At 61.9% G+C, this 13,964-nt stretch overlaps 1 protein-coding gene across 1 annotated transcript; it reads left to right on the top strand.

The window, feature by feature from the left end:
- The first annotated feature begins 4,588 nt into the window (after window positions 1–4,588).
- On the top strand, window positions 4,589–13,586 carry PPP1R13L (protein phosphatase 1 regulatory subunit 13 like). Its single transcript, XM_084257709.1, has 12 exons — window positions 4,589–4,652; window positions 4,759–4,901; window positions 5,149–5,656; window positions 5,740–5,838; window positions 5,914–6,005; window positions 6,278–6,776; window positions 7,949–8,403; window positions 10,532–10,663; window positions 10,772–10,905; window positions 10,994–11,160; window positions 12,512–12,711; window positions 13,482–13,586. The coding sequence occupies exons 1-12, from the start codon at window positions 4,604–4,606 to the stop codon at window positions 13,518–13,520; spliced, it is 2,517 nt and encodes an 838-aa protein (XP_084113835.1). The 5' UTR covers window positions 4,589–4,603; the 3' UTR covers window positions 13,521–13,586.
- The last annotated feature ends 378 nt before the right edge of the window (window positions 13,587–13,964 follow it).

Genomic DNA, 13,964 nt, shown 5'->3' with positions numbered 1-13,964 from the left:
GGCGTGGTTGGGGCGTGGAGACCCGCCAGACTCTGGATGTAGCAAAGCCCTCTGTGGGGGAACACGAGCGTCTCCCCCCCAGACTCCGACCTTCTACTCCAAAACATCCTTCCATGGGGACTGTTGACCTGCAGGCGTGGGTCAGGGCGGCGGGCGCCCGGACTCTGGTCTCTGTGACTGTGTCGCGGTCAGTTTCCGGACTCGGCCCTTCTCTCGGGGACGCAGGCTGAGGGAATCCGGATGGGAAGGGCTCAGCCTGCGCCCTGCTCCTCCCGGACTACAAGTCCCAATGTGCTCGAGGCGACCCCAGCTCCCCCTCCCGCGCGGGACCCGCCTCCCTCCAGCCCGAGTCACGTCGTCTAACCTGTTCTCGGCGCCTGCCCCGCCCCGTCCTCGGCTCCCCGAAGCCGGAGCCGGAGCCGGAGTAAGCCCCCCGGTGCCAGGATCTGCCCCGGATCCGTGAGTTCCACCCCCCTCGGGGCCAGCGGCTTTGGAGGAACCCGACACCCGCGTCCCTGGGAGGGCTGGGAGGGGACCCGGACATCGGGTCCCAAGGCGGAGATGGGGGTGCGCAGAAGCCAGGGTTCTTGGAAGGAGAGGACTTGGGTACTTGGCTTATGGGCAGAAGGAAAGGGGCTCTTGAGTTCGTGGAATGGAGGGTTCGGACGCCTTGGTCCCGGGGAGATTTGGAGCTGGGACTCCTGAATCTCTGGATTTGGGAGCTCCCAGAAGCCCGAGTCCTTGAGAATTAAGGTGTTGGATCCCTGGGTCAGGCAGGGGCTCTGAACTTCTGAGGCTCTGGAGTGGGAGGCCATCCTGCTGCCGCCTGCTGCCTTCTCCACCAGCGCAGGTCAGAGTTAGGGGTGGCGAGGCGGGTAGGGGAACCTGGGTTCCTGAAATGGAGTGGGACAAGCACCCGGGGTCCTTCCAGAGGCTGAGACCCAGCCTTTCCCCCACTTTTCGCCTTTGGGGTGGGGGCGAAGGAGGGGGAACCCGGGCAATTCTCCAACCTTCTCTGTGCCGCTGTGCGATGCCCAACATGTCATTAACCCGGGCGTCAGACCTGCCTAACCAGGAGAGGGAAGTCTGTCCCAGGGCGCCCCCTGGCGGGGGCGGGGCACCCCCCCTATTGCCCCATTGGAGGTGGGAAATACCCGGGGTTTGTAGGAGTTCTAGAACCCAGGGCCGAATTTCGGGAGACGGGGCTGGATTCTAGGAGGTTTGTGTGGCGTGGCTACTACACAGTCCTTACACAGAGAGGAGAGGGGTAAACTGAGGCTTAGAGGTCACACAGACAGCAGAGCTAGGGATCGGGACTTGGCCTCCCCCTTCCTCTGCAGTATTCTGGGGGACCAGATTCCATCCGCTGCTGCCAGATTTTCTGACTAACCTCCTTCCTAGGGCTCCTCGCCCTGACCCTGAGGTGAGAAATGTCACCTCCACCCCCATCTGTCTGACCTGAGGTAGTGTGGGAGATAAGGCAGGAATAGAGGCTAATTCTGGAGGTGTGTGTCTGTCCTTGAAGCTGGGGGAGGGCAGGGTCTGGCCCCTCCCTCTGTCTCCCCCTGCTCTCCACCCCCCTGCATCGCAAGAGGGGATTAAAGGAGGGGGTGGGGAAGACGGGGTTCTGACAAGAGAGAAGAATTTCCTAATGTTTGTGCTTGAAGGGCATTTGGTGATAGCCTGAGACGAAAGTCAAAATAGTAACTGTCTGCCAAGAGCTCAGAGCATGCCAGGCTCAGGGCTGGCAGGTAGACGGGAGGGTTCGCCTTGGCCACACAAGTCTCAGGCAACTACCCAAAGGTCTCCTCCCATGAAGTTTGCTGACCCCAGGGAATGACGTCTCCTTCCTCCAGTGGGGAAACTGAGGCTGGTGAGCAGGCACAGCACACACCCTGGACTTTTTGCCACCTCCTGTGAAATCCAGGGTTCCCATGCCCCTGTCCCCGAGTTACTGGGGCTCACCAGAACTCAGGATCGCTGGGGGACAAAACGAAGGGCTTTTACCTGCTCGGAGTTGAAAGGGCCCTTAGGGGGGAATTACTTTGGGTTTTGAGCCCTCAGCTCTTGTGCTATCTTAATGAACAACCGAGGGAGACTGGTAATTAGGGATCCCGGACGTGTGAGCTTTATTTCGTGCCCGTACTATTCTCTGGCACTGTGTATGAATTGTCATTCAAACCTCACGCCGCTTCCAGGTGAAGGTAGTCATTCTTCCCTTGCACAGGAAGAAACGGAGGCACAGAGAAGGGGAATAAGTAGCCCAAGGTTGAGGCTCAGAGGATGGGGTTCTCCCGCGGTCAGTGGAAGGGGGGCTTGGGGGGCTGGAGGACCCTAAACTGGGTCTCACAGCCCCTTCTGGCCCTCTGACCTGGTTTCTATTGAGGACCGATCCCTCCAGGGAGCCCTGTGGGATCCTCTCGGCAGAAGAACTGGCTAGGGCGCAGGGGAGGGCCGGCAAGGAGAGCTAGGGCTGGAGGGAAAAGGGGGAGCAGGGGTTGGAGGGCAGCCTGGGGGTGGGAGAGACACCGCGGGAGTGGAAGGGAGACCGTGGGGGCGGGAGCTGGGGTTGGAAGGGAGAGGACCTGGGGGCGGAGGGCCAGAGTCTGGGAGCAAAGGCGCGGTCCGCGCCGCCCTCGCGCCCCGCCCGGCCTCCTCGCGCCCCGCCCGGCCTCCTCGCGCCCCGCCCGGCCCCCACTCCCCTGCCGCGAGGTTCAGCACCTGTCCGGGCCCGCCGCGCATTCCCCGGGCCTGAGCTCAGGCGCTGTCCGCCCGCTGGGCCGGGGTCGGACCCTGACCCGCAGCGCCCCCTGGCGGCCCCGAGACCCCCCTCAGCCCGCACCAGCCCCGGGATGGCCCCACGCCCAGGCTTGGCATTTCCTGAGAGCCAGAGGATGTCAGAGAGTCGCAGAATATTGGGAATCGTGAAATCCCCCAAAGAAGCGATCGCTGCTAGAATGCTGGCCCTGGAGGCTCTATAGTATTGTTCATTTTTTATATTTTAACAGGCGGAATGTTCCCGGTGTATCTCTGAGCTTCCAAAAGTCTCAAGTTTGGGTCCCTAGCTCCTTACTTTCTGAGACCTCCGTTCTCAGAGTGTTCATTTCTTCATTCCTCTTGCACTTCTGGCCCGTTGCATCTTTACAACAGTCCTCTGAGAGAGGCTGTTCTTTACCCTTATTTTACAGATTGGGACACTGAGGCTCTCTTGTGAAGGTCAGACGGTGGTGCCTGAATCTGTGGCTCAAACCCTGAAGTCTGGCCTTTTGCTCGTGTTCTTTCATGCCCTCTACTACACATTCACCTAGACTTTCAGGACAGTGGACTCCTGGGACAAATAGAACAACATCTGTGTTCCGTTCCAGGATGACTGGGAAATCTAGACTGGCCAGATTGGAGGATTCTAGAATGTTCCAAGGGTGAAATCTTGAGCGTCAACTCCCCAGCTGAGGACTTTAGACTTTCTAGAACCTCAACTCCAATCTTAAGGTTCTTACTCTTTCAGAGAGATTGAAGCGACCTCTTGAAGGGCTGATTTGCCTCCTCCTTTCACTGTTGGGGAAACTGCAGGCCAAGGAGTGGCGGGTACTCGTTGCCCAAGGTCACACACTCCCAACACACCCAAAGGAGCCACCAGCTCCAACAGGTTCTGTTCTGAGTCTTTCCAGACAGAGGTCGGGATCAGCATGTCCCAGCCCGCCCTGCTGCCCACGCCTGTACCACCAAGTCAAAGCTAAGCAGTCGAGGCAAAACTGAACTGCTGGGCGTGGCGGCTGCCATGGGGATGGGGATGGTGCTGGCCTGACCGGTTCCCGGTGGCCTGGCTCCCTCCCACTGGGCCAGTGACCACAGCCTCCCAGCTACAACTGGCCACCTCCCTGTTCTTCCTCTTAATACTGGGGCCTTGTGAGCCACATCTCCTCTGGTGGGGACTCTGGGAAGAGGAAACTGAGTTGCCCTGCCCTCTGGGAACACTCCAGTCCCAGAGACAGCCTAGCATGCCAGCTTCTTGCAGGGTGTGTTGAACATGTGTTTCTGAGCCCCACTTTCTTGCCTGGAATGGGGGTTTTGACCCCGGAATGAGGTACTAGGTGCAAAGCTCTTGGTACAAGTCTAGGGGCCAGTGGCCCCTCAGTAAATGCTGGTTGTTTTATTTCATGATGCCCTCAAGCAACTGGCGATTGCCCAGGTCCTGCAACACAATTGTTATTTTAAAAAATATCCGAAGCATCTAGCAGGGTCCCTAGCTAGCCACGCAGGAACTGATCATTCTCACTAATGCATGTTGTAGTCACACCCAGGCCTGGCTCACAGTAGGTGATCAGTGGGTAATTTTGGAAGGAAAGATTCAAATCTTACTAGGGCTGAGTTAGACCTAGACAAAACGTCCCACGAAGGGTTTGAGCTTTCAGGAGGGCTTTGAAGGAGCTGGCATTAGAGTAAGTGGAAAGGCTTGGGGGGGTCTTCCAGTAGAGGGAACGAGGAGAGGAGAGGAGAGTCTCCATCCTGCTGCCCCTTACCGGCGCTGGTTCTAGGGATGGGGTCCCAGAACGCCCTCTCACTTCTCCAACCCCCCAACAGGCACCCCGCTCCGGCCGGCACCATGGACAGCGAGGCTTTCCAGAGTGACCTGCTGGACCTGAACTTCCAGTGTGAGCTGGGGTAGGGGGCGGGCCTTGCCGGGGGTGGGGCGTCGGGGGCTGAAGCGGGGCCTGCTAGCCGGCCCCCCAGTCCTTACTGCCGTTCCCGCACGCCCAGCTCTGGCCATGAAGCACATGGACCTCAAGCAGATGGAGCTGGACACGGCGGCGGCCAAGGTGGACGAACTGACCAAGCAGCTGGAGTCGCTGTGGTCAGACTCGCCAGCGCCTCCGGGGTCGCAGCACACGGTCACCACTCGGGTGAGCCAGGGCCCTCAGAAGGACAGTGGCCTTTCTCTAAGGGGCGCCCGGCCGGCCGAGTGGGCTAGCCTCAGCACTGTCTGCTGCCGCTCTGCCTGCACCCCCTCCTCTGGGCTCCCCGTATCAGAACCTCCAGCCCCGACCCAGCGCCCCTGGCTTCATTTACCATGACCCCATTTAACCCCTTCACCGACCCTCTACTAATGTCTCCTTTGACCCCTTAACGTCCCGTCCCGGCTCCCCACAGTTCACCCGCTACAGCTCCAGCACGGTCCCCGAACTCTTCCCAAGCCGCGGGTCCCCCAGGAAAGCGGCCGCCGACGGCGCAGACGCTGCATTTGGCCGCTCCGAGAGCGCCCCGGCTCTGCACCCCTACAGCCCGCTGTCTCCCAAGGGCCGGCCGTCCTCACCGCGCACCGCGCTCTACCTGCAGCCGGACGCCTACGGCAGCCTGGACCGCGCGCCCTCGCCCCGGCCCCGCGCCTACGACGGCGCGGGCAGCGCCCTGGGCCGCGCGCCCTCCCCGCGGCCCGGAGCCGGCCCGCTCCGCCAGCAGGGCCCCCCCACGCCCTTCGACTTCCTGGCGCGCGCGGGCTCCCCCCGCGGCAGCCCCCTGGCCGAGGGCCCCCAGGCCTTCTTCCCCGAGCGCGGGCCCTCCCCGCGCCCGCCCGCGGCCTACGACGCGCCCGCGGCCTTCGGGGTCCCCCTGCTGGGCGCGGGCGGCAGCGCCTTCGCCCCGCCGCTGCGCGCTCAAGGTGAGGCTCCCCGCGGGGCCGGCGGAGGGAGGGGGGCTCGGCCGCGCCCAGCCTCCTCGCGCTCACCGGCCGCCTCCCTCCAGACGACCTCACGCTGCGCCGGCGGCCCCCCAAAGCCTGGAACGAGTCTGATCTGGACGTGGCTTACGAGAAGAAGTCGTCGCAGGCGGCGAGCTATGAACGTGAGCCTTGGGGTCCAGGGCTGTGGGGGAGCGGGAAGAAAGGCACCCTCAGACCCTAATGGTTCCGCCTCTCAGGCCTGGATACCTTCACGCGGCCGGTCTCCCCGGGCTTGCAGCTGTTACCCTGGAGAGAGAGCAGCCTGGACGCAATGGGGGCCAGCGGCAAGGTGAGGGGCAGGTGAGGGGGAGAAGCTGGATGAGACTGCTGGGGAGAGGCTGGAGGGTGAGGGCGTGGAGCTGCGAGGACCGGTCTCCCTCTCCTGGCTGTACCCCCAGTTCTCTCACCCCTCCCCAAGTTCTTCATCGGGGATTTCCGCCCCCCCCCCACTTGTTCTGGCTCCTCTCACCTCCCTCTCGCTTCTCACCTTTCCTTCCCTGACGCCCTCTTCCTCCCACCTGAGCCCCTTCTTCCTCCCCCTGCCCCTCTTTTTCTCCCCAGGACAACCTCACCAGCGCCACTCTGCCCCGAAATTACAAGGTCTCCCCTCTGGCCAATGACAGGCGTTCAGATGTGGGCAGCTACCGCCGATCTCTGGGCGCTCCGGGGCCATCAGGCACTTTGCCCCGCAGCTGGCAGCCTGTCAGCCGCATCCCCATGCCTCCTTCCAGCCCCCAGCCCCGAGGTGCCCCCCGCCAGCGCCCCATCCCCCTCAGCATGATTTTCAAGCTACAGAATGCCTTCTGGGAGCATGGCGGCAGCAGGGCTATGTTCCCTGGAGCCCCTGGCTTCCCCCGAGCTCCCCCGCCCAAGCTGCCCCCCCAGCCCCAAGCAACTCCCCAGCCCCAGTTGCCCCCCCAGCCCCAGCTACAGCCCCAGCCCCAGCCACCCCCACAGCCCCAGCCCCAGCAGCAACCACAACCCCAGCCTCCAGCCCAGCCTCCACCCCCGGCCCTAATCCCCCAGACCCCCCAAATGACATGGCCCGCTGTGAGCGAAGGTGAGTCCACAATGGGGGTTCTGAGGTGGGTGGAGGGAGGACACGTGGTTGGGGACCTGCTGGGGAGGTTCTTGTTTCCAGACACTGCCACCTCAGGGAGCCAGGCCACAGGCGCTTGGGAGTTTGCTCAAGCACCAGTGGGAGCTTGCGGGGTGGGGGTGGTGGTGGCCTGGAGTCAGACTGGCCAACTCCACGCTGCTGGTCCCAGGCTCGTCGCTTCCTCTCCCTAGAACACACCTTCCTGTCTTGTGTGAGGTAAATAATGATGAAACCTCTAGATGGGGTATGGTTTGCATTATTTCAGCCACATGAAGTCCTTAAATTAGGGTTTGAATCCGAGTAAGCCCTCAAGAGCTAGGCTTCCCCTCTCACCTTTGTTTTTTGTTAATTTTCTTAAAGATTATTTATTATGCACACAAGAGTTGGGGTACAGGCTAGAGGTGGGGGGTGAGAGGATTCACCAAAGACAGAGTGGGGAGCAGAACAGGCGGACAGACCGAAGGCACTGCTGAGGGCAGCAGCAGACAAGGTAGGAGAGGTCTGCCATGTCATGTGGGAATCTCCCTGGCCGTCTGGGAATCGAACCTGCGCTGCAGGGGCTGCGGACAGCTTCACAGCGCTGCGCTCAACCTGCTGTGCCACCGGGGAGGCCCAATCATTACTGATTCTACCTGCGTTAACGGCCCTCTGCTAGGACTAAAGAGAGAGAGGGCTGCTTGAGCATCAGGATTCTGGTTCCAGAAGGAGCTGGAAGAAATCTTTAGAATCTCAGATGTCAAGTCTAACCTGATGGCAGGAGCACAGATTTTGGTGTTAGAGCTGAGTTCAAATACCAACTTGGTGGCCTTGGGCAACTGACTCGCCCCCTCCGAGACTCAGTTTCCCTTTCTGTAATTAGGAGATGATAGCCATGTGTACTTCACAAGGTAGTGATGAGAGCTCTATAAGACGGGCAGATAACGTGCCAGGTACATGCTACGTGTTTGATAAATGGAAGATGGCATAAGTGTATATTATTCATGGGCCAGAGACTGTAGCTCAGAGAGGGCAAAGAACTACCTTGAGATCACACAGCAAATCAGGTGCTGGTTGCAGGTCCTAGAAGTTATAGGGAGGGAATTTGGGGGATCTCCCAAGGTACCCTCAACTGACGAGGCTCTTGTTCTTTCTAGGCGCCCCCAAGCCCATCACTGAACTAGAGCCAGAGCCAGAGCTGGAGAGTCTGCTGACGCCGGTGCTGGAGGCTGGGGATGCCGATGAAGGTGCTGTGACTCGGCCTCTCAGCCCCACCCGGCTGCAGCCAGCACTGCCTCCCGAGGCCCAGTCGGTGCCCGAGCTGGAGGAAGTGGCACGGGTGCTGGCGGAGATCCCACGGCCCCTCAAACGCAGGGGCTCCATGGAGCAGAGCCCGGCCGTAGCCCTGCCCCCCACCCACAAGAAGCAGTACCAGCAGATCATCAGCCGCCTCTTCCATCGTCATGGAGGGCCCGGGGGGCCTGAGCCTGAGCTGTCCGCCATCACTGAGGGGTCCGAGGCCAGGGCAGGGCCCCCTGCTCCTGCCCCGCCAGCTCCCATACCGCCCCCGGCCCCACCCCAGAGCAGCCCGCCAGAGCAGCCACAGAGCATGGTGAGTAGCACAGGAGGAACCTGGGGTGAATGCGTTAGGATATGGATGTGTCCTTTCCTTTTGAGGTCACAGCCTGGAAATTATACCTGTCACTTCTGCTGCTTCTGGCTCACCTGGAACCCAGCTGCAAAGCAGGCTGGGAAGTGGAGTCTTTAGTGTAGGTGTGCCTGCTTCCAGAGACAGGGGTGACGAGTCGAGAGGAACCTTGGCCACGCAGAGCCTTTCTCTGCACTTCTACATCCTGCTCCTGGGCAGCCCTTCAGGAACTCGTCTCAACCTGGAAATGACCGGGTCTCCACCCCACAGCGTATCTATTCGGGCACCTGAAAAGCCTGAATCAAGGCAGTCACCATTTCTGTCCCTGGAGCCGCACCATTGCTGTTCACGGGAGCGCCTCTCTGGGGGTCTGCTCGCTCCTCTTCCACCTCAGCGAGCCTCTGACTCTGCCATGGCTTCAGGTGACCCAGTCAAATGCCCTTCCAGTGTAAGCCCAGGGTGTCCTCAGACGCTACTCAGAGCTTCTTTCCTTCCCACTTTGAGGAGCAAATCCCTGGTTTCTGAGGCTGGGGTGTCACTGTGGGGTGCATCAGCTATAGAGCAAGGCTGCTGGGTTCGAATCCCGACTCCACCACTCTTAGCTGTGTAACCTAGGGCGCTTAGCCTGTCTGGGCCTCAGTTTTCTCACCTGTGAGACGGGGTGAGAATAATAGTATGCACATATAGGTTACTGTGAGGTTAACATCTTAGTAATGAGGAATGTGCGTGCCTGGCGCTCAGCTCTTAGCCACTGCTATTATCATTTGACCAGGAGTGGCGTCCTGCTGTTCTTGGTTCAATCCCTGCGTCTTGGTAGACGCTGTGTGTGTTTACATGGAACAGTCCTGATCATTCCATGAGAGTAGGCAGAAAAAGTGGGAGCCAGGAGGGTGCCCCAACATGCCCACTCCCAGGCCCTCCTGAAGATGGAGCCAAGAAATGTTGAGGCTCAAGATCTTGAAATTAGGAGCGGAAGAATGACTGTGTTTGAGGTGGTAGTTGCCTCGATGTGGAACCTCAGAGTCCTGGTTGTGGAGGAACTTGCGGAAGGACTCCCCAGACTCCCGGAGCATGGAGGGTCTGAAGAACAGGATCGTGAGTTAAAAGGCTCGTCTCACAGACCCCGGCTACTCCTGAATCTTGAAGTCACCCCCGCTGAAAATGAAACCAGTAAATCACAGCTTAGGGCACTCACGTTGTAATACTGAATTATGTTTTAAATTGTAATTTATCATGATAATACATTTAGGTTAAATTATATTTAATATTAATATGTTCAGTTAGAAAGGAATACAGAACCCCACAGGCAGCTCGGAGGAAATGGAGACGAGTAGAATAAAGTAGAATAAAACCACAGCCCCCAGAGAGAACCCCAGTGAACACGGGGGGCCATCCCTTCCAACCGCATGGAATGAAGCCCTACCTGTAAAATAGCAAAGCCCAAAATCATAGAATCTTGGGACTGCCCCATCCTGGGTCCTCAGCAATTTGAAATGGCACAACTTAGCATTTCTGGACTCACTCTGTATTGGAACCTTGAAATAACCAAGTATCAGAGAGTTTGGGAAATCAGTGGCTCCTGGGACCTCAGAATTCCAGAATCTTGAAATCACTGACAGCAAAGCCCAGCATCACCAACGCGCCATGCTCAAAATAAAATGAATCTTGGAGGAAAACAAAATCAGAAAAAAAAGAAAGGCCAGGGAAGAATATGATCAATATTTTGCTTTCAAACATCTGGAACTAACATTTGATGACGTTTGGGGGGGGGGGGGCATGGCTTTTTTTTTTTTTTTCCCTAAAGAAACATGATGAATTGACCATCTGGCTTCCACAATCATCAGCTCCGCCGTCTCCCAGCTTCCTGTCAGGTGTCAGGGCCCAAGATCGCAGCATCCCCAGATGCTCTGCCTGTTAGAGGAGCAAGGACTGTGGAACTGAACCGCTGCCCCCCAGGGCGCCGGGGTTCCAGTCCCGGGGGACGCCCTAGGTGGCCACCGCCTGTCCCCTGGACCTCCGCTTCCCCCTCTAAGTAGTGGGTAGATGAACAGTCCCCCAAACCACTGACGCCCCCACCCGTCCTGCCCCCCAGGAGATGCGCTCGGTGCTGCGGAAGGCGGGCTCCCCGCGCAAAGCCCGCCGCGCGCGCCTCAACCCGCTGGTGCTGCTGCTGGACGCGGCGCTGACCGGGGAGCTGGACGTGGTGCAGCAGGCGGTGAAGGAGGTGAGGGCGCCCCAGCGGGGGGGGGGGGAGGGCGGGAATGGGGGGGGCGGGAATGGGGGGGCGGCGAGGCCGCGCGGGGCTGACCCCGTCCCTCCCCCCGCCCCCCAGATGAACGACCCGAGCCAGCCCAACGAGGAGGGCATCACCGCCCTGCACAACGCCATCTGCGGCGCCAACTACCCCATCGTGGACTTCCTCATCGCGGCCGGCGCCAACGTCAACTCCCCCGACAGCCACGGCTGGTGAGCCCCGCGCGGCCGGGCGGGCGGGCATCGCGCTGCGGGCCGGGCGCCCCGGGGGGCGGCCGCTCACCTCGCCCCCCGCCCGCAGGACCCCGCTGCACTGCGCGGCGTCGTGCAACGACACGGCCATCTGCACCGCCCTGGTGCAGCACGGCGCGGCCATCTTCGCCACCACCATCAGCGACGGCGCCACGGCCATCGAGAAGTGCGACCCCTACCGCGAGGGGTACAACGACTGCGCCACCTACCTGGCAGGTGCGGGCGGGGCTGGGGCGCCCCGGGGGGGTCGCGGGGACTGGAGGCCCCAGTTGGGAGCGGGGCGGCGGCCGGCTGCCACCCTCCGCGGGCAGGAGGCCAGGGCTGTAGCAGCCGCGGGGCAGGATCGCAGAGAAGGGGTGCGGGGCGGGTGCACCGCCGGCGCCAGCACCTGGGTCTCCCACCTGGCAGGTGCCAGCAGGGTGCGGGGGAGCATCCCGCGCCCCGTGGAGGGAGGGGCCACCTGGGCACTGTGCCTGCCAGCTGGACACCGTGGGGGAGAGTGGCCCCAGCTGCGTGGCTCGGGTGCTTTCTCACCTGCGGGTGTGGGGAGTGGGGCGTCCCAACCGGCCCCTCTACCCGGCGTGCTGCCGGGCAGGTGGGTGTGCTCGCGGGGAGACAGCGGCCCGCACCTGCCAGGTGGGCGGAAGGGGCTGCTGCGGGGGGGGGGGGGGGGAAGCAGTCCTGCTCCTGGAGGCTGTGCCCGCGTCTGCAGGCGGCGGCGGGGCCTCGGCAGGGAGAGGAGCTGGTGCTGGCCCGGGCGGCGCTGTGCAGGGTCCGCGCCGCTGGGGAGCTAAGTGCGCCGAGCAGGAGCGAGGCGGGCCTTGGGGCCTGGGAGGTCGGGAGATGGGGGGGGGGCAGTGTGCTTGGGAGGGGCGCTAGGGGGGCGAGCCAGCCCGCGGTGCCACCCAGGTGCTAGGTGAGCGCTCCCGGACCTGTCCCCCAGGTGAGCGGGACTCGGGTGCCCTGGGGGAGGCCGTCAGCCTCGGGGCGGGGGCTGAGCCGGGGTCGCCTCCTCGCTGGAGCTGCGTCTGCGGCCTCCGCGCGGTGTGTGAGGGTGAGTTCAGAGGGGAAGGCGCAGCTCGCGGGCAGAGAAGCGTCTAGAACACGGTGGACGGAGCCGAGGCAGAGGGTGGGGGGAGCCGGGTGTGCTATACCCTTTGGACAAGGGGCTAAATCCTCGACGGAAACGGTAGCGTGGCGGCGGGGAGGCTGGGGAGCCCCGCGCTCTGGAGACGCCGCCCTCTGCGGAAACAGCCTCGCCTGGGCACGGGATGCGCCCTGGGGGGGCGCGGGGCGGCGGGCTGTGCCCTCAAGGGAGGGGCTGAGTCCTCCGGAAACGGCCCTCTCAGCCGCGGGGGCAGCCGGCTGCACCTCCGGGGTGACGCCGAGATGTCACCGTGTGAACGGGGCGGTGACGTAGTCGAGTCAGCTCCATGGGCCCCGGGGGCCCCAGTGTTGGAGACGCCCCTCCCGCCCGGCCCCCCGGGGCGCTCCAGGCGGGGTCGCGCCCAATCCCGGGCTCCCTGCCCCGGGCCCGGGGTCACGGGGTCACGGCGCGGCCTTGCAGACGTGGAGCAGAGCATGGGGCTGATGCACGGCGGCGTGGTGTACGCGCTGTGGGACTACAGCGCCGAGTTCGGGGACGAGCTGTCCTTCCGCGAGGGCGAGGCGGTGACCGTGCTGCGGCGGGACGGGCCGGAGGAGACCGACTGGTGGTGGGCCGCGCTGCACGGCCAGGAGGGCTACGTGCCCCGCAACTACTTCGGGGTGAGCCAGAGGGTGCACGCGGCCTCCTGAGCCCCCGGGGGTGGGGGGTGGGGGTGGGGGAAGGAAGAGGCCATTGTATTGGGGGAGGGGAGTTGGAAGGAGGGAGCCCCGCGTTGATGGCGGGAAGGTGAGGAAACACCCGCTGCGGTAAGAGGGGGAGCAGGGAAGGGAGAGTCCCTTGCTGGTGGTGCTTTATGGGGTGCTCACCACTGCTGCATAACTGGCCATGTGATTGGCTCATGCCCCCAGGTTACAGGGGTGGCAGGCAGTAGGGAGGGCCGGGTTCAGGCTAGAGGGGCCAGGAAGGGTCCCATTTCAGTGATGGGGGGTTTCGGAATCAGGGAGCAGGCCCGATGCCCAGCCAGCTGTACCGGTGGGCAGCGGGGGACGGATTCTTTAATAAGATGATGGTAGAGTTGAGGGAGGTTCCCCTGGGGTTAGGGCAGGAGACCAGGAGGACTCACCGCTATTCCCAGGAGAGGATTCTTTTAGTTTGGGGACAGTCGAGGTGGTAGGGAGGGGAGGCGTGGCCTTTATGATGGCCCCGGAATATTCCATTTCATCCATCCAGTCCCGTCTGGTGCTCAGAGGCGATGAGGATTTGGGGGGGTTCCGGTTTTTTGGGGAGAGGCTGAGAGAGTCCATTAGGCAGGGATGGGAGAGCGGACACAGTCCATGTGTCTGGGGAGGGATTATGTGGCCCCATGAGATTGGGGGGTGGAATGAAAGGATGCGAGCCCCCAGTATCTGAAGCTCCTGCCTTCCCTCAGCTCTTCCCCAGGGTGAAGCCTCAGAGGAATAAGGTGTAGCTGGAGAGAGGCCCGTCTCCAAGGGAGACAGGAGGAAGCAGCCCTGCCTTTGCTCCAGATGTTCCAGCTACAGCTGCATCCCCTGCACCCCAAGCCCTGCAGGGGCGCGGTCCTAGCCACCAGTTCTCTGGTCCCCTGGAAGCCAGGGTAGAAAGAGGACCCCAGCCTTAAGTTTAGAAATCTGCCTTAGCTGTGGGGAGGTGTTGGTGGGGCTCGGTGTCAGGAGACACCCCCATTTGCCAAATCAGATCCTGTCCAAAGTGCCTCGCACCTACTGGGAACCCTCTCCGGACCCCACCCCCACAAAGCAAGTCACCAGCATCCCAGCTGGGCCTCAGATGGGTCACCTCCCCTGGATTTCCCTGGAAGTCCCCTCTGCCCCCATCTCTCCAGCAGCCTGGGGGCCAGGGGAGAGCCTTGGTCTCTCTAGGGTCCCTGACCCCC

The sequence above is a fragment of the Talpa europaea genome, assembly GCF_964194135.1.
Source record: "Talpa europaea genome assembly, chromosome: 16".
In the NCBI taxonomy this organism is placed as follows: Eukaryota; Metazoa; Chordata; class Mammalia; order Eulipotyphla; family Talpidae; genus Talpa; species Talpa europaea.
Note: the sequence above shows the minus strand (reverse complement) of the source record. Positions and strands in the feature narration are given on the sequence as shown.

Excerpts from the sequence above, each read along its gene's own strand:
- PPP1R13L (XM_084257709.1), top strand. The coding sequence starts at position 4,604 with ATGGACAGCGAGGCTTTCCAGAGTGACCTGCTGGACCTGAACTTCCAG. Across the intron at positions 6,006-6,277 it reads CAATGGGGGCCAGCGGCAAG|GACAACCTCACCAGCGCCAC; the intron begins GTGAGGGGCAGG and ends TTTTCTCCCCAG. Across the intron at positions 12,712-13,481 it reads TGCCCCGCAACTACTTCGGG|CTCTTCCCCAGGGTGAAGCC; the intron begins GTGAGCCAGAGG and ends GCCTTCCCTCAG.